The 24,218-nt window shown below is 56.6% G+C and overlaps 2 protein-coding genes across 5 annotated transcripts; both read right to left on the bottom strand.

The window, feature by feature from the left end:
- Positions 1 to 15: 15 nt before the first annotated feature.
- On the bottom strand, positions 16 to 6,813 carry Spib (Spi-B transcription factor). 4 transcript variants are annotated; one of them, XM_050121279.1, is made up of 7 exons: positions 6,772 to 6,798; positions 6,565 to 6,627; positions 6,009 to 6,036; positions 4,768 to 4,840; positions 4,289 to 4,518; positions 3,861 to 3,993; positions 16 to 3,269 (listed from the first exon to the last, which is right to left on the bottom strand). In XM_050121279.1, the coding sequence occupies exons 1-7, from the start codon at positions 6,792 to 6,794 to the stop codon at positions 2,971 to 2,973; spliced, it is 849 nt and encodes a 282-aa protein (XP_049977236.1). In that variant the 5' UTR covers positions 6,795 to 6,798; the 3' UTR covers positions 16 to 2,970. The 4 variants fall into 4 exon arrangements, with proteins under 4 accessions (XP_049977236.1, XP_049977237.1, XP_049977238.1 ...); XM_050121280.1 differs by having other exon boundaries at positions 4,768 to 4,843; positions 6,772 to 6,775; XM_050121281.1 differs by lacking the exon at positions 6,565 to 6,627 and having other exon boundaries at positions 4,768 to 4,843; positions 6,772 to 6,813.
- Positions 6,814 to 7,504: 691 nt separating this feature from the next.
- Positions 7,505 to 24,020, bottom strand: Pold1 (DNA polymerase delta 1, catalytic subunit). The gene is made up of 27 exons (XM_050121278.1): positions 23,930 to 24,020; positions 18,098 to 18,282; positions 17,826 to 17,939; positions 16,889 to 17,035; positions 16,685 to 16,810; positions 16,448 to 16,616; positions 16,291 to 16,369; positions 16,082 to 16,211; positions 15,663 to 15,829; positions 15,354 to 15,458; positions 14,133 to 14,273; positions 13,909 to 14,019; positions 13,490 to 13,681; positions 13,316 to 13,404; positions 13,030 to 13,146; positions 12,646 to 12,759; positions 12,256 to 12,403; positions 10,585 to 10,680; positions 10,359 to 10,496; positions 9,658 to 9,833; positions 9,276 to 9,428; positions 9,096 to 9,198; positions 8,634 to 8,766; positions 8,447 to 8,560; positions 8,129 to 8,181; positions 7,959 to 8,056; positions 7,505 to 7,650 (listed from the first exon to the last, which is right to left on the bottom strand). Exons 2-27 carry the CDS (start codon positions 18,279 to 18,281, stop codon positions 7,545 to 7,547), a joined length of 3,303 nt encoding a protein of 1,100 aa, XP_049977235.1. The 5' UTR covers position 18,282; positions 23,930 to 24,020; the 3' UTR covers positions 7,505 to 7,544.
- Between the last annotated feature and the right edge of the window lie 198 nt (positions 24,021 to 24,218).

The raw sequence follows: 24,218 nt of genomic DNA, 5'->3' as shown, positions 1-24,218 counted from the left end.
CTCAGAAGGAGGAGGTCTGGGCCTCCGGAGGCTGGGAGCTCAGGGGCCCAGATCCTTAGGTTCTGGAGAAATAAGGGTGGGGGAGGAGAAGGGAGCAGACAGAGCACAAGATGGGGAGCAGGGACAGAGAGGGCACTTGAGTCCCGGGAGGGGGGGCAAAGAAAGAAAAAAGGAGGTGAAGGAGGAGGGGAATACTGGATCCTGGGAAGGACCGGAGGAGGAGTGTGAGGAGGGGCCAACTAGTCCTGGGGGAGGACCAGAAGAAGGCTAGGGGGTCTCAGGTGCACAGGGCGAGGGAGGGGTAGGTCCTGGAAGCCTTTCTTAGCCATCCCGAGTCAGGAGTTTTCTAGAAACCAGAGCCGCGAGAGAGAGTCCGGTTTCCCCGCGTAGGCAGGACGGGTGCCTGCCGGGGGAAGAAGGTCTTGGTGTCCCTCCCGCCCTGTCCTGGTGCGGGCCCCCTGGGAGTGGCCTGGCCGACTGCCGGTCACCGGCCGGGTGCAGAGAGGCCGGGAAGGCCTTGGAGGGCTGCCCGGGCCGGCTCCTTCCCAGCACCAGAGAGTGGAGGAAGTAAAGACAAGGAGAGAGGCTTAGGGCAGTGCCACAGGTGTGACCGGCCCAGAAGGGTATCAGAGGAAAGGACTGGGTCAGGATCCAGGGGAACCAAGACAAGCTGCCTCCCTTTTTCTCTTCCTGCGCCCCTCCCTCTCCTCCATTGTACAAAATCCCCGAAGCTGGAAACTTGCCCGCCTCTGGGGGCACTAAGCCAACCAGTAGGCAGCCTCCCTTTGACGCCTTTGGTTGCCTGGCAAACTTCCATCTCACTGTCGAAGGAGCAGGCAAGTGGCACAGTGGCCCAGGATCGTGGCATGCCCCATATCCCGGAATTCCAGAGGCTGAACAAAGGGAGAAGGGGATTGGTATGACTTTGAGGTCAGCCTGAACTACAGTGTAAGAACGCTCCTATCTTAAAAAAAAAAAAAAAAAAAAAACCAACGCCAAAAGCCTGGAATGGAGGAGTGGACGGAAAGAAGAGCTGGGAAGCCCAGTGATTTCACCATTCAAGACCTAGCCTGGCCTACCGCCATGGTACCTCCACCTCCGCCTTCTCTCATCTACCCCCTCACTGCAGCTACCCTCAGCCTCAGTACCAGCCAGGTCCTGTGGTGAGGCAGGCCAGAGCCTGATGAAGGGTCCCAGCACAGCTGTAAACTTTATTTAGGATTTTATTTATTATCCATGTATAGTGATGTTGGCTTTTGAAGAAAGAATTCTATTTGGTGCCAGCTTGTCCTTGGCCACATGAACATCTTCCATGATTCTTCTTTCCCGTTCTGGTGACCCAGAGGTGAGTTAAGGTGTGTCCCAGGTTCATCAGGGTTGCAAGGAGGCCCTCTTCCTCCTCTTTCTCAGAGGGACCTAGGTCTGGGTGGCCCAGCCTGCTCAGGCTCAAAGCCTTGGGTTCTGATTCTGCTATGGGGGCCCAATGAGAACCTCACAATTTGAGCCAGGTTGGCCTACAGCTGGCTGTATCCCCCACCTCAAAAGACTGGGCCGGAACAGGCAGCTGAGTGTGGTCATGGCCACAGGGTGAGACAGCAGGCACTGGGAAGGGACTGGTCCCGGCCTCTGCACACAGAACATCTGGCCAGAGGTCTGGACTGTGGGAGAGCTCCCTAGTCTGAAAGCTCACTGTAGAGTGCTTTTCTCTGCAGACAACACCTGCAGGGACTTAATTTGCCTGCCTTGTGGGTGGGGGGTGGCCAGCTTTAGAAACCTGGCTAGTGATGGTGTGGGGTAAGCGGGGTGCGGTGGAACATGTTCAGAACCCTAGCGTGCTGGACACCAAGGCAGGAAGACTGTTATGAGTTTAAAGCCAGCCTGGCCCACACAGATAGACCCTGACTTATGAAAAAGAAAAGAAACAGGCTCGTGATGGTGCCAGGATCTGAGCACTCTGGCAGAGGCAGGAACTCGAGGGAGGAGCTCAAGGCCATCCTCAGCTTTGTGGCAAGTTCAAGGCCAGCCTGAGCTACCTGACACCCAGTCTCAAAAATAACAGGCCGCTGGCCTTGCCACACCCCCCAAACTGGCCAGGGGCTAGAATGATCCTGACACACAACACGGGTGGCCCCTCAAACAAGAGAGTCAATATGTGACCTCAGGGCAGCCAGGAGCCTAGGATGTTGGAGAACTTCCCATATGACAAAGGACCCCAGAAGGCTTCAGTCTGTAAGATTCACCGAATGCCCCACCCCCAACCTCCCCAACAAGTCATCTCAGATCCCAGAGGGTCCCAAGGGATGGCTGAGGCAAGAGGATCACCACAAGCTTGAAGACAGCATGGACTACACAGTAAAACCTTGTCTCAAAAAAAGAAAAGGCCTGGTATGGTGTTGTGCCCCTGTAATCCCAGCACTTAGGAGACTGAGGCAGGAGGATTGTCACAAGTTGGGGGCCACCCTGAGCTAAATAGTGAGACCCTGTTTCAAACAAAGTCATGGATGGACACAGAGAAAATCATAGATGGCACAGGGTTCTCAGAAGGCTCCAGACATAAAGATACAACTAGATCTCAGATCTGACCAGGGCCTCAGGGCAGCACAGAGGGACCCGCACCCACCCACCCAACACGCACACAAATAGGCTTGGGGGCTGTAGGCAGCGCCACCTGCTGGTGCAATGACGTGTGTGATCACAGAGCTCGCAGCAAGTACCATTGTGGATTCCGGAACTGCAAACACCACCAGGAGCCCCTGCAGAGAAACCTGCCATTCTACAAGCAAGTAGAATGACCAGTGGGTCGTGAGACACTCCGCTTAAACACGACCATCCTGGGGAATCCCATATATGGCACGGGGGACGCTGGGGAGGCCCTGGTGAGACCTGAGGACCCTGGCAGCCTACTGCCCCCATACGGGGGTTCCATGGACACTAGGGCCTGGGGGCTAGAAAGGGGTCGTAGCGGGGCGCTCAGGCGCGCCGGGTAGTTGGCAGCAGCGCGCTGTCGAACTGGTAGGTGAGCTTGCGTTTGACCTTGCGGATTTCGCCTGTCTTGGCATAGTTGCGCAGTGCACGCGCCAGCTTCTGGTACGTCATGCGCTTGCGGTTGCCCTTCTGCTGGCCCCAGCGGCGAGCCAGCAGCTCCTTGTGCTTGGAGGAGAACTGGAAGACTCCGGCACCCGGCTCCACCCACCACACGCACTCGCGCATGTCCCCGCGCAGCAGCAGTCCCAGCAGGAACTGGTAGAGGCGCAGTTTCTTGCGGGCACCTGTAGGGTGTTAGGTACCCACGTTACGAGGGGAAGTCCGTTGATGGGACCCCCCCCCCCCGCCCAAGTCTACAGCCCCCTACAATTGAGTCAGGCCTGGTTGATTCGAACCTAGTTATTCTAACTATTCCAGAGACTGAGAAAGTGGATCATAAGTTCAAGACCAGCCTGGGCAACTTAGCTGAGACTGTCTTTTAAAAGTAAAAAGAGGGCTGGGGTATGGCTTGGTGATCGAGCCCCTTGCCTAGAATCCCCAAAGTGAGGAATTAGGGTGTGAGGATGTATAAAATAGCAGGTTTTATATACAGGAAACTGTTGTCCAATAGAGAATAACTTGACAGAGGTACGAGGAGAGGGTAACTGGTTGGGAGTAGGTACTGCCCTCCCTCTTGCTGTTACTGTGGTTTTGTGCACAATGGAAACCAGGGCACAGAGAGGATGGTGCCCTTGGCCAAGGTCATATAGCCAACAAGTAGCAAGGATCTGGGAACTTCCTTGGGAGCCGTTAGTACATACTTAGGGAACCTTGGTTCCTTCAGGCTCTCCCCTGACCCACAGTCAGCGTCCCCACCAATTTACTACCCCACATACCTGCCTCAGTGCCAGCCAAGAGGGCCTCATCTGACTCGCTGTCTGAGACCTCCAGGGCAGGGCTGTCCAGCAGAATGTCTTCTTCCTCTGACAGCACAGGGCTGGGGTACGGGGTAGCCAAGGGGCCCAGAGTCTGTGGGAGACCACGGTCACCTCTACATCACTCCCTCATTCTCCCCCACCCCACACCTCTGCAGTCCTTACTATCTTCCTGTACAGTGTGGACACTGGCCTTGGTTATCTCAATACACAGAGAAGTTAAGGCATTTGCCCAAAACTACACAGTCAGAAAATGACATGGGTCCAGGAACTACCTCGGAAGGGTGTCCTTGTATCCCCCACCCAGGTACAGTCCAGAAGTTCATTTCAGAGAGTTGCACAAGAAATACGAGGTGGGAAGTCTTCCTCCAAGCAATCCTGCCCCTCACCTGGCTGACAAAGTCCTCTGAGGGGTACACCTGGAGGCCAGGCCCTGGAGCCTCCAAGCTCGAGGCTGGGTCAAGGGTCCCCACAGGACCGTAGGCAGAGGGGCCAAGACTATGACCGTAACAGAGCTGCACAGCCTGGGAGTGAGTAAAGGCAGTCGTAGCGGGGTCGAAGACTTCATAGGGGGTGATGGCGGAGGCAGGTGGGGCCTCTGTCCAGCCCCATGTGGAGTCTGAAAGAAGGGTCAGAGTCAGTAATCGAAGGTGGGCAGAAGACTGGCACCCTCAAGATCCCATACAGAGGGGCCTTTGTAAGCTGTGCAAATCTCTGACCCCAGAATTTGCATGGGGGAGCAGATGGACTGGGATGGGTAGGGAGGTGGCTTGGGGAGGGGCTGCCATGATGAGGGAGCACTCCTGTGGACCTCACTCCCTCCCCCACATGAATGGAGCCCAGGGTGCTAGGAAGCTGGGTCACTTACCAGGACCCCCATCTGAATCTGGGTAACTGAAAGGCTTGCAGCTGTCCAGGTCATAGAAGACACCTTCTGGGTACTGCTGGGGTGAAGACAGAGTCATCCCAGATCTTAGAGACTCCCCACTCCCCAGCCTTTGGGACACTGACAGTTGAGAGGAGGGAGAGGAAGGACAGAAACAAACAGAGACAGACACCGAATCCCTGAAGAAGGGACACCCAGAAGCTAGTGTCTGCCATGGCTGTGACCCTCAAGGAACCCTAGTAGTTCCCAGTGTACAACTGGTACCCAGGAACTTGCTCTGTAGCCCAGGCTGGCCCAGAACTTGAAGCGGTGTTCACCCTGGGGTGACAGGCATGCACACCTTCTCTAGCCCAGGACACCAGTTCATCTCAAGAAGCGTGTTGTTTCAGCCACAGCCACTGGAAGAGCAGTGCAAATGAACTCTGAAGTTCATGTAGATAACTCCCGCACACCCTCCTGCTCCCGCAAGCAGATGGAACAGCCCGAGGCTGTGGGGTTTACTGGTGGGTGGCCAACCATGCAGCAAAAAGGACAGGGACCTAACACGCTGTGCGTGGGAAGAGGGCAGGTGCCCAAAAGACCTACGCACGAATCATTTACAACTTCAAATGAATCAGTGTAACATACTGGATGAGATCACGTAGGGATACCAGTGAATGTTCTAGAATGATGGGATTTTTCTAATCTAGGTCTGTTAATGGCTACAACAGTGTACACAATGAGGACACTCCCTGATGCACACACGATACATCAGTTTTAAACAACCAACAGCAGGTGTCTTACAGGTATAATCCTGAGCACTCTGAAGGCTGAGGCAGGAGGATCATGAGTTTGAAAACAGTTAGAGCTACGTTGAGAGATCCTGTCTCAATTAAAACAAAACAAACAAAAAAGTCCAACAAAACTCAAAGAAGTGGGGACTTCTTGCCACCACAGAAAAGGTCTCATTGTTTTGTTGAGAGTCAAGTGTTGAGGAAAATAGTTGGTGTCCTCAAGCCTACAGTTAAAAGATGTAAGATCCATAACCCCAACACAGGACTGTACACAGAGAACATGGACTAGATAGGTACACAAGGTCAACGAAGTAGCCTCAAGTCACAGATGAGGTGGGGACGAGGGTCTGGGGAGACAGAGACTGGAAACTGAGGCAGAAGTAGATCTTAGTGAGGTCTGCCCTGCAAGCCACACAGGCACCCCCCACCCTCCCCGGGGCTCAGACTCACCAAACAGCTCAAGTGTGGGCCGTCCAGCCTGGTTGGGGAGAGACACAGGGGCATGTCAGGGCTGCCCTCAGCCACCTGAGCCTCAAAGTGGTTGTGGGGCCCACAGGGGAGTGGTGGCAGCTGTGATCACCACAGCTCTGCAGTGTGCTGGCTGTCCTTTGTGCGCCCAGCCTTCCCACAGTCACCCCCACAGCCCCATTAGGACAGGAAGTAGGGGGCGGGTGCCAGGCAAATGTCCCCCACTACCCTTGGGATTTGCATGCACACTGTGGGGGGAGACAAGGAAAGTAAGAGGGAGAAAGTCCCCAGCTGCCTGGGGACAGGGTGGCCAGAGAGCTTGGTTTGAGTGTCTTCGCAAGTCCTGCTGAGACCAGAGGAAGCAACGCACTGAAGAGCAGGGCTAGAAACAGACTGAGGGAGAGAGCAAAGGGATGGCCGCCAGGGTAGCGCCAGGAGCGGACGGAACAGTTAGACAGGAGGAAATAGAAACAGACAAAACTCAAGGGGCAGAGAGCACCAGAAATGAAGCAAGCGATACAGAGGACAGGTGGCACACCTGGGAAGACCGGGGCAGGATGGGGGTGAGAGTCTCCAGAACATGCCATCTTTGGAAACCTGTCTAGGAAGACAGAGTTGATGGGAGAACTGTCCTCTGTAGACGGTGAGGCCACCCCTTACCACCTGCCTTGGGGGGGGGGCACAGAAGCTGAGGGTGCTGATGGGGTGGGGGTCCCAAGTACAGGTTTGGGGATTACCCACTTACTGTGCAGCCTCCAGAGCAAGCATGGTGGTTCAGGGCAGGCTGGGCTGGCTCTGGCCACTACTCCTATATATACTTTGGCCCAGCCCCCCCCCAGGGGCGGGCCATGGGGGCCCTCCTCAAAAATCCCCTCGGGGAGGGGTCTGGATTGCACAACCCTCTGGTCACGTGGCAGGGAGGGTGGGCCTAGGAGCCATCTGGATTTGGGGTTCCCCACCATTGGGGATGGAGAGCTGACACAAGGGTGGAGAGAGAAGTTGCTGAGAAAGGGCAAAGACATGAGGGGCTGCAGGCCCTGGGAACAGGATGCCACAGGAAGGAGCCAAGGGTGACCAGGGCAAGATGACACGGAGCAGTGAGGCCCAGGAACAGCTGTGAGAACAGGGGATCTCCCAACAGCCGCGGGGAAGCCCAGGCAGATCGACCACCAGGACCCCATGGTGGAAGTACCAGCGTCAGAGAGGGTCCCCTTGCTGCCCTGAGGTGTGGACGTCTATGTGCCACAAGCTACCCCTGGCCTGAAGGAAACAGGGCAGCACTTGGTGCCAGCTGGGCGACCACCAGCCCCATGGGGAGGAGCAAAGCAGAGCGTTGGGATCTTACTCGGGTTTTCAGAAGGGAAACAGAGATGCCAGCCCTGTGTGGGCACAGGTAGAGGTACCGAGGCCCCAGGGAATTGTACTGCACCTGAACCATGAAACCCAACCTGTTCCCCGAGACCACAACACACAGCCAGTAGCAAAAAGTCTGAACTTTATTCTCTGTCCCTTATCAGGTCACCAGGCCTCGGGGCCCGGAGGTCCAAAACGCTGCAGCAGCCGCTCCTGGTCCTCCAGGTCCTTGCGTACTTTCTTGCGCATGTAGAAGATGGGACAGTCGCGGCTGTAAAGGGTGGTGGTCAGGGGCCATTCCCAGGACTTTGGCCCCTACCTGCTGCCCACCCAGGGGAGGGGGCTGTTTGCTTAGCGGGCACAGGGAAGCCGATAACAGCAGTGCCCCGAGAGGTAGCCAGCCGTATATCAGCTGTCACCTGGCGTGGGAACGCGCCCCACCCGCCCGTTCCCTGGGGAAAGCCCAGCCCCACCCTTGGGGAGGCTGTGCGGGCGCCTAGCCCAGGCAGACCCTGCCCACTCTTCAGTGAGGTCTCCCCGCTGGGTCAGGAGTCTGGTAGCAAGTGGGGGAGGGTGCACCTGGTACAGATCACATCCTCATGCAAGCTGCCCTGGCAACGCTGGCACTGCGTCCAGAGGCGTGAGAAGCGCTCCTCCAGGGCATTCAGGTGTGACACCTAAGGACACAGCGGGTTGAGCAGGGCTGTGGGGGTCAGGCTTGCCCCAGCTCCAGCCCCTACCTCACTCACCTCCTTCTGGTAGAGCTCTGACTCCCGTGGCTGACAGAACGCACACACAGCTCCTGGGGGAGGGGCGGGTATCGGCACAGGGTGCTGGGCCTGAGCCAGGCCCTAGCCTCCATCCCTGCATCTCTGCTCTTCTCCACCCGCTGCCCATCCCGGCTTCTGAAAGTCCCCAGGGCTAGAGAACAAGGGCCTGAGTGTGTGGGGAAAACTCCCCTGGGGAAACCCGGAGCGGGCGAGGACCCTTCGCGGGAGCACAGGCAGAATGGATCCTGTGGCAGAGCCCCACCAGTGGGTGTAGGAGCGCTGTGTCCTGGGTCTCACCTTGATGGTTGATCACGGAGCGGCAGCCAATGCAACAGTTGCGACGCTTGGTAAAGGCCAGGAGGCCACCAACCTTGCTGGTGAGCACAGTTTTGCAGCGTGTGTGGTCACCACCTACAGGAGAGGAGCTGACAGTCTTGCCCCTGCCCCTTTCTTGCCCACACTCCCTCCTCAGGGTCACACTTACGGAGCAGCACGGATTCTGCACGGCCCTCGCCCAGAATGGGCTCAAAGATGCGCAGCAGCGGCTTGGCCAGCTGTTGTTCCAGGTAGTACTGGGTGTCGATGGGCAGGCTGTGCTCCAGCACAAACAGGGGGTCCTGTGGACGGGCCGCGGTTACCGGGGGGCCAGGGGGGAGCCGTGGACAATACCCTTGGGGTGTGACGAAGGGGTGCACCCAGGGGCAGGAAGGGCCATGGAGGGGGCACAGGGGTCAGAAGTCACAGGCTGAGAACCAGGTCACTGTTCACTGGGTGGCTTGAGAAGATAAAACAAATGGAGGTACAGGCACCCAGGGCGGGGAGGGGCGGAGATGGCACAGCAGCCAACTCTGTACAAGGAGGCACTAAGGTCAGGCCCAGGGGCTAGACCGCCCAGAGGAAAGCAGAAGTGAGATTCTGGGAGGGGCACAGCCCAGGTGGGCCTGACCTCCGACTTCATGTAGGCAGCCACGCCTTTGGCAGCACCAATGATCACATAGGGGACTCGATCTCCCAAGCTGGGTGCGCTGCCGGGGTCACGCTTCCTCATCCTGCGGACAGGGGAGGTGGGTGAGGTTTGGGGAGGGCTGAATGGCCCCAGCTGCAGGAGGCGGTGTGACTGCCCCACCTCTCAGCCAGTTCCACGTGGGCCTGTTTGCCTGCGTAGTCGGCTGCTGCACGGGTCAGCTCCTTGGTGATGACCAGCTGGGAGATGTCTATGCGGTTGCACAGCAGGTCCGAGATGACATCTTTGGCATGGGCCACGGCACCATCAGGGTCCCTGAGATGATGGACAGAGTCACCAGGGGCTGCTGACGATGGGCTGCAGCTTTCATCACTGAGGGCGGGCACTATGGGCTGAGTCGGGGTGTGCAGTAGTGCAGAAGCAGGAGGCCAGAGGCCATCACCTAAGGCAGCCAGTCTAATTCACCACTGCCTCACTGTCACAGCAACACCCATGGGTCTGAGGGAGGCTGGCTTCTAGGTCTAGGAGGGACACACACACACACCGGTCCACGAGGATTCGGCGTAGCGAGGATGTAACAAGGTTGGCCACCAGGGGACAGTTGTCCCTGCGCACAGCCTCCAGGCCCTTGCAATCCATTCTGTCATGGGTATCAGGCTGAGAGGAGAAGAGCAGGCCAGCATAGCGCTTCTTGCTGATGAGCAGGTATGGAAAATAAACCTAGAAGGAACCCAAGGGTGGTGACCCTGTGCACTATCCCCCACCTCCAATCCCAAGACCCATCAGAAGCAGGACAGGCAAGGAAGGCCCTTGCCCTTGGAGGCCTGATACCCTCCAGCACCCTAGGAACCCCACTTGACATCATAGGCCTAGAGCTGGGCCCTAAATCATGAAGTCCAGGTAGGAGACACAGTGAAATCTCAAAGCCACGAGAGGAGACAGCCCAGTGAGTCTAGAGCCAAGCACTGGGGCCGCCAGGGGTGCATGTTTGAGCAGCAGGAAGAAGCCGGTGAGCACTGCAGGACCCATGCACACCACAGGTTTGTGCAAGGGAGGCCTCAGTCTCAGAACCCAGGACACTGGGCTTCTGCGTCCTAAGAAGCTCATGGAGCTGGGAGCAGGCCCAGAGCGCTTCAAGTCCCCCACACCTGCAGCGTCAGCTCTGTAGCACACAGTGAAAAAAGGCTACCACTAACTGCAGAGACCCCGCTGTCTGCACTGAGCTGAGGCAGGGCACACACGCACCTTCTCAAACTCCAGCTGGATAGGCGATGGGAAATGACTTGATACCCAGCCGGCAGCCTCCCGACCCAGAGACATCGCCTCAGCCACAGAGGAGACACCAAATCGGCACATCACAGAGTCAGTGTCGCCGTAGACCACCTGCCGGGGTACATGTGAGAGGCATGTTCCTGTCATGGTAGGCAGTCCAAGGACCCTGGGGAGCAGCCGGCTGCGCCCAGACCCTGACCTTGGCATCAGCGTTGTAGCCATTTTCTACAGTGTACTTGGACTCCACCAGTTGCTTGGTTTTCTCAATCATCTGCCGCCCGAATCCAGTGACACTCTGTTAGGAGCAGAACCAGAAAGAGTGAAGACCCAGCTCGGTCCGGACACACCTCTGCCACTTCTGAGCGTCACGGACCATGTGTCCAAGTCCAGGCTGTTTCTCCAAAGTATGTGGACAATACTCAGAGGACAAGGAGCCATCCCCACTGCTGGTCTGGGAATGGAGCAGGTCTCATGTAGAGTAAGCAGAGGCTCTGGGCCATGCCCAGCTCCTCACTGGAGCATTTTGGGCAGGGGCTCTCCCACCAAATTCAAGCCCACAGCACCATATCCTGATGTGTCTCTTCACAAACGAGGATGAGGCTGGTGGGTACTGGCGTGTGGACAGAATGCTCCGACTGTCTGGGTTCCACGTGGTCATGGGGACATCTCAGAAGTCCACAGCTGACTTGTCTTGTCCACCTGCTCCATGCTCCTTTTTCCTTATTTTGTTCTGGATGGCTCAGTAATTTGTTATCCCACCATAAGAGGCCAGGAGAGAAGACCTAAGGTCCCAGTGCCCACCTAGAACAGCCACACTGGAGTGAGAACGGCAAGCAGACAGGGGGTGACTCCAGCAGAGGCAGGTCTGGCCAAAGCGCAGCTCCTGGGAGACACCATCCTTCCAGGCAATCAGCTTCCCTGAGCCCTGGAGCCACACCAGAGGTCTATGCTCACAAGGGGAGTTAACAGGGACTCTGGTTTGAACCTGGGATCAGGGAGCTGGAGCTGGAGTAAACAGCAGCTTCTGTCAGTCACAGCCTCTGTGACCTCTGAACCCATCCTGTGAAAATCCTGTCACCTGCTCTGGACATTCCCTACCTAAATATTCCTGAGATGTCACTGCTCACTGCTGAGAGAGCAAAGTACTGGGCCTGTGACCCGACTGAGTAGCAGCACTGCAGGCCTACACCAGGGTCAGTCAGACCACAGGCCTACACCAGGGTCAGTCAGACCACAGGCCTACACCAGGGTCAGTCAGACCACAGGCCTACACCAGGGTCAGTCAGACCACAGGCCTACAGCAGGGTCAGTCAGACCACAGGCCTACAGCAGGGTCACTCAGACCACGCACGGCCACACCGCAGGCCTACAGCAGGGTCAGTCAGACCACACACGGCAGCACCGCGGGCCTACAGCAGGGTCAGTCAGACTGCAGGCCTACAGCAGGGTCAGTCACAGACCACGCACGGTGGTCATCAAGTAACCCAGCACATCCAGCCTGGTTGTGCCACTGGGTGGCTCTCCCCCTTTCTTTTTCCAGGGTTGTGGAAGGGATGAACAGAGGTGTTGCCGCTGGGGTAGGGGTGTCCAGCAACCCAGTATCCCAAGTACCCATCTCAGCTGACTCATTGGCAGAGGCCCGGGAGTCACTTTTACTACAAACATTACCTGAGACTAGGGTCCCTGTCCCACTAGGCCATGCGCGAGGAGGGCCAAGGACAGGTGCTCTGGTCTCTGAGGACCCTACATTAGGGTGCAGAGGATGCCTGACACTGCAGCTCCTGCCACACTGGGACACTCTCTGCCCCAGCTGGCCTCGAAATGCAGGCCAACAGTAACCTAGTCACCCATGAGCACCCCAAAGGCTCACCTGGGAGATCTCCAAACATGGCAGCCTGCCCACCTGGGCACCAGTGAAGCCATATACAGAGTTGGCGCTCACTTTCAGTGCCAGCTGCCGTCCATCCAAGACCTGGCGCCGCAAGGGGTCTGTCTCCTGAGCCAGCTCAGCCTTGGCCCTGGGTGAAGGCAGGATAAAGGCTGTTTAAGGGGACCATGGTCTCAGGGAGGCACCAGGCATGGACACTGGTTAGGGTCCAAACAGAGCTGGGTATGCTGTGCACTGCTCAGAATGGAGGCCCAGCCAGCAGAGGGTGCTGCCTGGAAAGGAGCCTCATTTCCTGGAGACACAACTACAGAAGATCTGCACAGGTCACCCGGGGATCTAAGCACCAAGCCAGGCAGTGGCTCCAGAGCCCACCTCTTGCGGGCACTCAGCAGATTCTCCAGGATCTGGGGCAGGAGGCCCTTCCGCACAGAGGACTTCACAAACTCATCCCCAGTGGGTGTCCTGATGAATTCATCTGCTTTGAGTCTGGGAAAGAGAGAGGCACAGAGACTGGGCTTCAGGCCTGCTTGCTCCAGCATCCCCCAGGTCAGCCTCTCTGTTAGCCCACATCCACGGCCTATCTCAAGTCCTGGACTCCCAGGTCAGCCTCTCCGTTAGCCCACATCCACGGCCTATCTCAAGTCCTGGACTCCCAGGTCTCCTTTTCCCTGGACTATTACTTCTGGGCCTGATGTATCAAGATGTGAAACAGGGCTCAGGGTGGTTTGGGGGACATCCTGGATGAAGGCAACATACCCCAACTTCTGGGCAGCCCCGGGCCGTAGCAGTGTGGTGTAGCACAGATTATGGGCCATCATGATGGATGGGTATAGAGAGGAGAAGTCCAGCGTGGCAATGGGGACGTCATAGTACCTGAGGAGGATTTGGGGGAAGTCAGCCCCTATCCTGCCCCTACCCTTGGGCCCTTACCTTTTAAAATTTTTATATACAGAGTCTCAAGGAGCCCAGGCTGGCCTTGAACCCCTCCAGAGTGCTAGGATGTCATACGTGAGTGTCCCACCATGCCCAGCAGCGACCTCACCCTTTAAGGGGCTCAATGACAGTGGCTCCCGTGTAGTCCTCACCACCCTCAGTCTTCACCACAGGCATCAGGAGCCCCTGGCGCATGGCCTGGAGAAGGGGCAGGGGTGGGCCGGTGAGTATCCAGGTACCAGGACCGGTGTGTGCATGTGGCCAACCAGGCACAGCCACCCACCTGGCGCAGCAGTTGAGACACGACCTTGACCTGTTGGCCTCGGGTGAGCAGGTACCCAAGGGGCACACCTGTGACACGCGCCATTTCCACATTGTTCACCAGCACCATAAGGCGCTCGAGCAGCCGAAGCGGCAGGTAGGCATCCTTCAGGCAGTACACCGCCAAGCGGCGGCGCGTCTGCTCATTCCCATTCTGCGGATAGGCATGTGGGGCGGGGCTCAGGCGGTGTGTGTGTGCGTGTGTGTGTGTGTGTGTGTGTGTGTGTGTGTGTGTGTGTGTGTGTGTGTGTAAGGAGGGACCCAGGCCGGGCTGAGGCGGGGCTCAGGTGGGGGTAAGGAGGGACCCAGGAGGGGGTCGGGCGGAGTTCAGGCGGGGCTCGGGCAGGGGTAAGGAGGACCTGGGGGGGGGGGGGGTGGCACCTGCAGGTCAGTGATGATACTGTGTTGCACATCCTCCTTCTGCTCGCCTAGGAAGTGGAAGCTCACAGCATTCAGGGTATAGGAACGGAGCTTGTATTCCCGCAGCAGCACCTGGGCGGGTTGGGGTGGGGCAGGGCCTCAGAGCTGTGGGGTGGGGCCTGGAGACTGTGGCACATAGGAGGTGGGCGCAGCTTGGGTTTGAGACTGAGTGGTTTCCTGCATACCTGCAGCATGTCCATCTGAACTCGGCCCACCATGCTGACCACCTTACTCTCCCGACGGCCCACCTGCCTTGATTGGAAGGAGGAGTCGCGAATGTTGGAGCGGAGACCAGTCACACGGCCCAGGAAGGCGAAGCGGTCCACCTGGGGAGGGACAGTAGGCAGAGCTGGTCACCCTCACTCTGAACCTGGCCACACGGCCACAGAACAGGGACAGGAACCACCAGGGCACTCCTGGGGCTGGACGATGGCGGCTGAGGGCAGAGTTTGCTTGAGTGGGATGAAGTGGAGCCAGTGACAGGGCTGAGAGCTATAGCCCCAGGAAGGCTGAGAGACACTGGTGACAGGTACTGACAAGGAGCTGGGGTACAAACTGACAGAGGGAGTCAGGGGGAGGAGGGGCCAAGGGCGAGACACCCAGGACATGAAGGCTAATGTCTCCATGCAGCTGGGCAGTAAGGTCTGCTCAGCCTGTTCATCACCGAACTTGCTACAGAAAGCAGGAAAATGACCCAGACAGCCTATCTGGGGCTGAACTGAAGCCCCAAAAGATGCTGACTTTTCCTGTGCATCACCTGTGACCCCACTTGCAACAGAGCTGGTCCTTAAAGAAGGATCAAACCGCACTGCGTCAGGCAGCGGGCCCAAGCAGATGCAGCAGGCCTGCGGTGAGGCAGAGGGCCCAAGCAGATGCAGGCCTGCGGTGAGGCAGAGGGCCCAAGCAGATGCAGGTCTGCAGTGAGGCAGAGGGCCCAAGCGGATGGATGCAGACCAGGAAGCCTACACTAGAAGCCAGGCTTGGGAGGGTCTGCCCTTGAACTCACAAAACACCATCATCCCACGCCTTGATACCCAGAGGGTCACCTCTGCAGCCTCCATGTGCAGCTGATCAGTGGCTGGCACGAACAAAGCCCTTTCTACAGCACCCAGCCTTTGCCACCCACCAAGACAAACACCCGCTTTCCTCTTCCAAGCCTTCATCTTCCCCCATGCCTTGCCAATGAATTCTAAAGCAAGTGGCCATTGCGGTGTGGAGGGCTGGCTTCTCAGGGAGGCTCCTGTCAACAGACTTCCGTCTCCAGCTGGAGTAGAGCAGGTTACATCTGGAACTCCAGAGCAAAGGGCAGCCCAGGATGCCCAAGTGGCTGGTGACAGCAATGGGCAGAGGTGCCCAGAGCAAGGACGGCCCCAGGGAAAGATCTGGGAGGCTCCCAGCTTCCTCACCTTCAGGGTTTGCGCCCTAGAGATGAGGTATGGGAGGTCAAAGTTCTGAATGTTGTAGCCAGTGATCACGTCGGGGTCCATGACAAGGATGAAGTTGGCCCAGGCCTGTGGGGAAGCACAGAGGGTCAACCAGGCTGTCTACTGCCTCAAATACCCTCATTTCCAGAATGTTCAAGACAACTTTGGCACTTGTGAAAGTGTCACGGAACTCAGGAAAGACTTAGCAGAAAGCCCACAGCCCCCAAGCCCAAGGACACGGTGTCAGCTGGGGACAGAGGGTGAATGGGTATCTGAGGAGGGAGGAGCCACCTGGAGCAGATCTTCTTCCCGCTCATAGCTCTGCACTTTGGCACCCAGGATGGGGGCACAGGGCTGCAGCGTTAGTGCCAGGCGCAAGAATGGCTCGGGCTCACCCCAGCGCAGCCCCAGGGAACAGATCTGGATCACAGGGTCACGCTCCGGCTCAGGGAAGATGCCTGCAGAGGTGAGGTGTATAGGGCCTCAGTCCTCCCCTGCCCTGCCCCGTGGGCAGCCCCACTGAGTGGCCGATGCTCCACTCACGCTGTCCCACATCTGCTCGCGGCCTCTCCCAGCTCCTGTGCAGTCAGATGGGTGGAACACCCACCTGGACCAACTAGCACCCGGAGCCGTCCCTGGAGGGAGCATTCCTTCCACCCACTCATCCCTCCACAGACCCAGAGGGGAGGAGCCAGGCTCTGGGGACAGACCTTTGCGGCCAGCACACTCGATGTCAAAGCTAAGCACACGCAGGGGTGCAATGCGCTGCCACTGCCCTTCTGGTGGGTGACTGATCACATCTGACCACAGCACATCCACCTCCAGCTGACACAGGGTAGCCTGGGGAAAAGCACACAGTGGGCACCAACAGTGGCAGGGAGCCAGGGGCTCTCCGCCCCTGCACCAGGAAGCCCCTTACCTTCTTTGCCCTCGTAACATACTTCCCAGCTGGGAGCTCCAACCAGTTGCAGCCCACGATGTCAGCATCCACCATGAACCTGGAGAGGTGGTGGAGTCAGCAGGCAAGGCCACCCGGGTGCTTGGGGAGAAGCGGGGTAGGGGAAGACAGAACACACCGGATCTCAAAGTCCACGTTCGCCTCATAGGGTGCGAAGCTTGGGGTCCCCAGGCCCGGCACACGGATACCCTGTTCCAGGAGGCGGCGGGCTGGCGCCACAAGGCGGGGCAGCGCCAGGGTGATGCGTAGAAACGGAGAGGGGCCCTGACCATGGTATCCAAACATGCCTGCAGAGAAAGGCAGTTGGCACCCATCTGGGCTTCGCCCACCCCACTGGTCTCCAAGCCACACTCACTCTCACGGGAGCACAGCTCTATGGCCAGCACAGCTGGCCCCAAGAGCTCCTTCCCACCACGCTGGTCCCGACTGATGGCTGTATTCAGCTCTCGCTGCAGGTCACTCAGGTGCTCGGCCCTGAAACCTGGTGTGGAAGGCCAGTCAGAAGAGCAAGAGGGTTTCTGGGGTCCAGGAACAAGCCCCACAGGTCAGGGACACTCACCAGAAGGTGCAGGGGTGTAAAAGTAGGGTGCAAAGCCGTGGATATGGCAGCAGACGGAGAAGCCCTCATCGGTGACTCCAAAGGCCCGCAGTATGGGCACGGAATTATGAGATTTTGGGGGCCCTCCTGGAAGTGGCACCGCTGAGCCTGGGAGAATGGTCACAGAATACCTCTCAGGTCCTGAGGTCCAACACCCTTCAAAGCCCTTCCTGGTGCCCTTCACCCACAGTGAAAGCCAACTGTGTGTCTGTCCCCACCCCCACCCGAGGTGCTGGAGATAGAACCAGGCCCTCTACTGAGTGTTGGGACTAATGAGTCCTGGCCTTCAGCTGTTCTTCCCTCCTAGAACCTTCTAATTAAAGTTACTAGAAACTGTGCCTAGCTTAGAGGATCAGAGAATGGGATTTTCACCTGTTGGCCATTGACTGCAGTGTATTTAAGCCTACAATGGTGCTAATAAAGAGGGGCTTTTGGTATCAGTGTTCAAGGTCTGTGTGTCAGTCTGTCTCTGCATGAGTGTTCTCAACCTCCAGCCCCTTGCCCAAAGCTCGAGAACTGAGGTCTAGCGCAGACCTGGGCCACACCCTAGCCCCCTCACTGGGGGACTCTAAACAGGGGATCTAACAGTGAGCCACACCCCAGCCCCTCAAGGGGGATTCTAGGCAGGGCTCCACCACTGAGCAGCGTTGTTTATGAGTAGGGAGGACATGCATGAGCCACAGCGGGTGTGGAAATCAGAAGACACCTTTGGGAGTAGGTTCTCTCCTTCCACCATGTGGGTTCTGAGGACTGAAGGCAGGCTTGGTGACAAGTGCCTTTACCTGCTGAACCCACTTTACAGTACTCTGAGCCTGGCTCCCACACTACAGGGAGGAGGTGAACCATGTCCCGCCTGCTGACTGTGCACAGACCCCCCCCCCCCCCCCCGCCAGCTCACCCACATAGTGGTCAATCTCTAGCTGCTGGAAGATAAGCGGCTCCGTGCTGGGGTCCAGGGCATGTAGGGTAGGCCGCAGCCAGCGTGGGTCAATGTCTCCAATGGAAAACTGCCCTGGAAAGAGAGAGGCTCGTGGGTCGGTCTCCCCCCAAGAGGCAGCCACTCTCTGCTCAGAGGAAAGTGGGCAGAGGTGGTGGGCGACAGCTGGAACCCCACTGAAAACAGCTGCTGACCATCTCACAACATCTCCACGTTAGGAGGTGGGGACCTACCGCCCACAGTGCCCTCTGGGGGCAGCTGCAGCTCCTCCTCTGCCTCCTGCAGATTCTCATCCTCTGTCTCCTCCAGCATGGCCAAGTTCTCAAACTGTGATGGTTCATCCTCATCCCAGAGGCCCCCACGAGCCCGCTTTGGGGGCACCCCAGGGCCTGGTCCTTGTTTCCGCTTAAAATCCATCCTGTGGGCAAGTTGGGGTTCGATGAGGACCTAAGTAGAACGTCGTTCCCCACTCCTGCTGTGCACCCACCATGGTCCCAAACCTTTTCATGTGCGGCTTCCACCCACAGGCCTAGGAATTCCCAACAGCTGGCACCGTGATGTCCACTCCTCAACCATCTCTACCCTCCCCTCACCTTGTGAGCGTAGCCCCTCCCCACATCCCCGTACCCCTTAGCCCATGCCCTCACCATGACCAAACCCAAACAAGGTACATTCTGCAGTGACTTTACCCTCACAGAACCCCGGCCCTTCTCCGGATTCCACAGTGGTCAAATATAGTGCCCCCAAACATACAGCCCTGCCAGCTCTGCCCCCCACATGGTGCAGGACACACTAGAATGAAAGCCATGCCAATCCGTTCCTCGGTTACAGCCTGGGCACGTGGTACCCTAAGAGACTCCTGTGTGGAAAGCTTGGTCCCTAACTGGTGACACTGGGAGATGAGTGGCCGCACAAGCGGCTCCGCACTGGACGAGTCCACTGATGGTTCATGTTCATATGCGGATGCCGTCCTGCAGAACTGCCCACCTCGTTTTTATGAGAAGGGTCTTTCTCTGACTTGGAGTTTGCAAGTAGCCTAGGTGGGCTGTCACTGAGCCCCAGGAGCTGCCTGTCTCTGCCTCCTCAGTGCAAGGGTCACAGACAGGCCACTACTGGTTTCTCACCTGCCTGCTTGCCTGGCAGGCATCTTACACACTCAGCCGTCCCCCAGTACCATCCACGGCATCTGTAGGTAAGCAGATTGCAGACATGGATGGGACGGGGTGTTAGCCATGCGCTGAAGAGGACCACTGCGATTCAGTAAACGGTGCGCAAGGCTCTGGGGTACAGTGGACATGACCTTGGCAGGCTTCAAGCTCATTTGGGGAGTGAGTGTGGGTCTGCTGAGGAGGCAGAGAGCACCCCACATGAATGCCAGAGTGTACAGGAAAGTGCCAGCGCAGGGGCACTGGGTGGCAGCGGGACAGCAGTCACCTCCCTCTACTCTGGAAACTGTTACAGAGAAAAGACCACACACACACACACACACACACACACAGAGAGAGAGAGCAGGGAGGCCAAACAGCTGCCCCAGGTTCAAGCAAACCCTTGTCCACTTCTGAAGATCACCCCATGTCTAGACTGAAGACTCCACTACTGAGGGCCTGCAAGGTATGTGCCCAGGCCCACTAGACAGGAGGGTTGTCCCAGGCTGCTCAGGACCTTTGGAGAGCAACGGGTGAATCAGCTTGAGTCTTTCTTGTTCTAGTTTTGGGCGCTTAGCTGGGCCTAGTAATATAGAGCCACCACAAGCAACTTAGGACACTAAAAAAAGAGGGTGACAAGTTCAAAGCCAGTATGGGCAACTTAATATGACTGTATATCAAAATAAATAGCAAAGGGGCTAGGTGTGGTGGCGCTCACTTTTAATCCCAAAGCTTGGGATGCAGAGGCAAGCGAACCTCGTGAGCTCAGTTCCAACCACGTCAACATAGTGAGTTCCACGCAAATCAGGGACCACATGGTCAGACCTTATCTCAAAAAGAAGCAAGTAGGGGCTGGAGAGATGGCTCAGTGGTTAAGAGTGCTGGCTGCTCTTGCAGAGGATCAAGGCTCAATTCCCAGCACCCACAGCAGCTTATAACTATATATAACTCAAGTTCCAGGGGATCTGATGCCCTCTTCTGACCTCCACAGGTACCAGGCATACATGCAGACAAATATTCATACACAAAAAAATTAAAAATATTGTAAAATCAAGGGAGAAACTAAACCAAACACATACACCCAACAAAAACCAGAGGGCTGGGAACAGGGCTCAGTGGCAGAACACCTGCCTAGAAGCCCCAATGAGGGGACGCTTGACCACTTACACAACAGTGCAGAACACACACCCATCGACAGCAAGACTGTGCAGTGTGGGCCACAACCCCAAGCAGATGTGGGGAGTGAGAAACTTGTCAACAGTTAACAATCCAAAGCTAACTCAATCAAACAGGCGATGAACCCAGTGTTTCTGGCCACGGCGGCCTTCGCTGTGAGCACACAAGCTTCCGGCTTTACAACACCGCCACAGCGCGTTCGGAGTCAACAGTTTTACTGCAGTGTTTGCTCTTGGTTCAACCAAGACCGTACCCCGGCTGTCCCTCACGATGAATCAACTAAGCATAGCTCTGGTTTGCAGGGTTAGCAGACTTGAGCATATAAATGACTTCCAGGGGGCAGTCGCCCCGCCTGTGAGAAGCCCCTCCTGAATGAGTAAAAACCAAGTGTGTGTGTGGGGGGGTGCTTAGAGGCACTAAACATGGCCCGCACCTGGCACACTGCTGCCGGCTCTCCTACTATTGTAATAAAACAAGGCTGGCCTTAATCCCTAGTGATAGGATGGCTGGCATACCTGCAATCCAAGGTTGGAAAAACAAAACTGGCTTGCGGCGCACCCAGGCCAACTTCAAGGAGAGCTGTGTAGAGATCTGAAGGTCTTTTGCTTTGTTTTTTAAATTCAGGATTTCCCTGTGCAGCCCTAGTTGTCTTGGAACTCATTCTGTGGACTAGGCTGGCCTCGAACATGGAGATCTGCCTGTCTCTGTTTCCTGAAAGCTGGGATTAAAGGAGTTTGCTGCCACCACCACCTGGCAGGAGACCTAAAGTTCTTATGAGACTAAACAAAACAAACATGTCAGCAGGACCTGCAAGCCTTCCATGTGCACCGTGTCTGTGAAAAGACCAGGATGCTCTCCTGGAGGAACAGAAAGGCTCACCCACAGTCAGAGAGAACAGAAAACGCTCTGTAAGTAATAAAAATCAAGGTTTGCCCTGTGTGGTGGAAGGGATGGTATGACAGAAGAAGGGAGACCTGGTGGTGGTGGGGGAGTGATTGCAATGCAATTAAAAAACTTCTTGTTCTGTTCCCAGCACCACCAACTGTCTCGAATACCAGCTCCAGGGCTCTGCCACCCTCTTCTGGCCTCAAGGGGAACTGCATGCGCGCGCGCGCGCGCGCGCGCGCGCGCGCACGCACACACACACACACACACACACACACACACACACACCTAAAAATAAAATAATCCTTAAAAGTAAATCCTTCAGGGCTGGAGAGACGGCTCAACAGCCAAGAGCACTGGCTGCTCTTGCAGAGGACCTGGGCTCAGTTCCCAGCACCCAGCTCGCAGCCGTCAGTAACTCCAGTGCCAGAGGATTTGGCAGCAAGGGCCTCTGCAGGCACTGCATACACGCTGTGCACATACGTACACACAAGCAAACACTTCAAGTACAAATAAATCAACCTTAAAGGTTCTTGGGCAAAATATGTCCTGAGAACCCATCATAAGACTGCCGGCTTCCAGAGTCAGGAGACTGATGGGGTCTGAGGATGTATTAAGGAACATTCTGGAAGATGTGTGTCTCCCCACAGCTATGCAGTTTGACACCTCAGTCAAAATAAACAAACAAAACAAAACAAAAAACCCAAAGTGTTAAAGGCAGCAAGCAATTCTGTAGTGAGAGCTGACCCTAACAGGTTGGGGCAAATGAAGAACCTGCTTTTACAAGGTTATTTCCGGTACCATTGTTTAAAATCCCTTTGGACTGGAAACCACCTAAATATCCTCCCCAGGGGGAGAGTTTCAATAGAGCCCTAGGAGCATTCAATGGAGTACTATGCAGCTGTATAAAGGAATGAGGAAGCCACATGGTGATAGGAGATTCCTCAAAGAGGCTTTGTCTTTAGTGGGTAAACCAAGGTGTGGGATGGCATGCTTCCACTTTGGTTTTATATTTAAAAAGGACAGACACCTAAGTAAATGATTATCCTACAGCTACCTGAGAAGTTGAGGCAGGAGGATCATGGGTTCAAGTTTAGCACCACGATGGATTCCAAGATCAGATTTTTAAAAGGTGGGGAGTAAGGATCTGGATCTGGGAACGGAGCTGAAGATGCTATGTCAGGCCCCAAAGTATAGAAGAAAAAGATGTCCCTGACAGGGTCCCAGGAGAAGCAGGCAGGTGTGGCCTGCACTGTCCCAAGCCCAGCTGACAGATGAGGTCACCGCAGTGGCTGCTGCTCTCAGGGGACTCTGGCTGCTGATGGTGGAGCAGCAGCCGTCTGCGAGGGAAAGATGGACACAGAGCTTGCTCAGATGAAGCCACTGGGCACTGCTGAGGACCACTGACTCCAAACAAGGGACATGGCTCTGCGTGGCACAGATAAGGAGTGCACCTTCTCACCAGGAGCGAAGTGTAGATACACTTCCTTGAAGGGGAAGCTGCTGCCATAAGGAACGGCTTTCTCCTGTCGCTCACTACCACACCTCCCTGACACAGGCTCTGGTGGCACCCACAACCCAAGCCTGGGGAAATGTAATTCAGCGGGGTTCCACCACTGGGTGTGTGCACACAAGCACACGTGTGTGTAGGCTGTACCACTGAACTTCATCCCCAACTGTCTTTTTCAATTTGAAACAAGGTCTAAGTTACCCTAGCAGCCCAGAAAGTGCCATCCTCCTGTCTCCAGAAGCTGAACAATTGTTTATGTTTCAAAACAGCTCTCCCAGGTCTGCCAGATCCAAGTACCCCTGGACCTCCCCTGGAGGGCTGGCACTCAACAATCTCCCCCTCCCACAAACTGCTTTTGTCACCCTAATCTCCCCTTATTCTGGACAGGGATGCTCCCATGACAGTCACCTTGGAGGCACAACTTTCTCCTTCCCCTCAGGACACTGCCCCACTGCAAAACCCACCCGCTCTCGGGATGCTCTCCAGATCTGCACCAGCTTGCAACGCAGGAGTGTCCTGGCTCCCACTTATGCGGTGATGTGGAAGGCTATCAACCACCCAACTCCTCATTTCCCCTAGGACACCTCACACACTGAGTTTCTTGCCTGTCTCCTCCTCGGACCCTCCAGTGCCGCTGCTCTGGAACTGTGTCTCACCTCCTCCACCAAACACCAGGCCGGGTAAGCAGGCTGCCCCCACCCAGTATCACTGGCTTATTTTATTATATAAAGCATCACATGCGGCCCGGTGAGACAGCGGAGTGAATAATGGCGCTAGCTGGCCAGCCTGAGTTTGATCGTGGGGAACCCATATAGTGGAATGAGAGAGCAACTCCACAAAGCTGTCCTCAGAAGGCGCGCGCGCACACGCACTAAGTAAAAGAAAGGGTTCTAGTTCCGAGTCATTGTTTCTCCCATTCCTTTTTTTTTTTTTTTTTTTTTTTGGTTTTTCGAGACAGGCTTTATCTGTGTAGCCCTGGCTATCCTGGAACTCACTGGCCTTAAACTCCCTGCCTCTGCCTCTGCCTCTGCCTCCCTAGCGCGGGGATAAAAGGCATAGGCTACCACGCCCTGCCCATTCCTACTTATTGGACTTCCTGATGCTCTCGCCTTGCTTCTCGTTCAAGTGCCCCGCAGCTCCCCGCAGCTCCCGCACCTCTACGCCAGGCTCATGGCACGCCGGAGCCCACACCGAGATAGTCCCACGCGCCCCGGCCCCTCAGCTCCACGGATCCGTCCCTTGAGCTAGCCCTGCCTGCCCTGCTCTGCCCGAGGCTGCAGATACTTAGCGAACCCTTCGCTCGAGCCCTCCGCTGACCGACCGAGCGCCCCACTGCCCTTCTTCCTTACCCGCGTCAAACAGCTTTTCCCGCCACGAAAATACGCCGCCGTGACCCCTGACCCCTATGCGCGCAGGCCCAGAGCAGCAGTGCGTCCGCTGGTCCCACCCCTGGCCGGTAAGAGCGGGCAAATCACACCCCTTCCTGATCGCAGAGCCACGCCCTCCGGCGAACGGCCCCGCCCCTCATGATGCTACAGCCCGAGGACACGCCCCCAGAAACCTGAAGTAGTTCCCGAGCGCCCCCTGCGGGAACGCAAGAAGATTGCAACGGTGGATGCTGCCCTGGGGCCTACCTTT

Source organism: Alexandromys fortis, unplaced genomic scaffold (assembly GCF_014885135.2).
Source record: "Alexandromys fortis isolate MF-2015 unplaced genomic scaffold, M_Fortis_MF-2015_v1.1 scaffold_161, whole genome shotgun sequence".
Lineage (NCBI taxonomy): Eukaryota > Metazoa > Chordata > Mammalia > Rodentia > Cricetidae > Alexandromys > Alexandromys fortis.
The sequence above is the reverse complement of the archived record's forward strand: the minus strand, read 5'-3'. Positions and strand labels throughout refer to the sequence as shown.

Excerpts from the sequence above, each read along its gene's own strand:
- Spib (XM_050121279.1), bottom strand. The coding sequence starts at position 6,794 with ATGCTTGCTCTGGAGGCTGCACA. Across the intron at positions 4,841-6,008 it reads GCCCACACTTGAGCTGTTTG|TACCCAGAAGGTGTCTTCTA; the intron begins GTGAGTCTGAGC and ends TCACCCCAGCAG. Across the intron at positions 3,994-4,288 it reads CAGAGGACTTTGTCAGCCAG|ACTCTGGGCCCCTTGGCTAC; the intron begins GTGAGGGGCAGG and ends GGTCTCCCACAG.
- Pold1 (XM_050121278.1), bottom strand. The coding sequence starts at position 18,281 with ATGGATTTTAAGCGGAAACAAGGACCAGGCCCTGGGGTGCCCCCAAAG. Across the intron at positions 17,940-18,097 it reads CCCAGAGGGCACTGTGGGCG|GGCAGTTTTCCATTGGAGAC; the intron begins GTAGGTCCCCAC and ends CTCTCTTTCCAG. Across the intron at positions 8,057-8,128 it reads CAGAGCTCTACCAGAAGGAG|GTGTCACACCTGAATGCCCT; the intron begins GTGAGTGAGGTA and ends CTGTGTCCTTAG.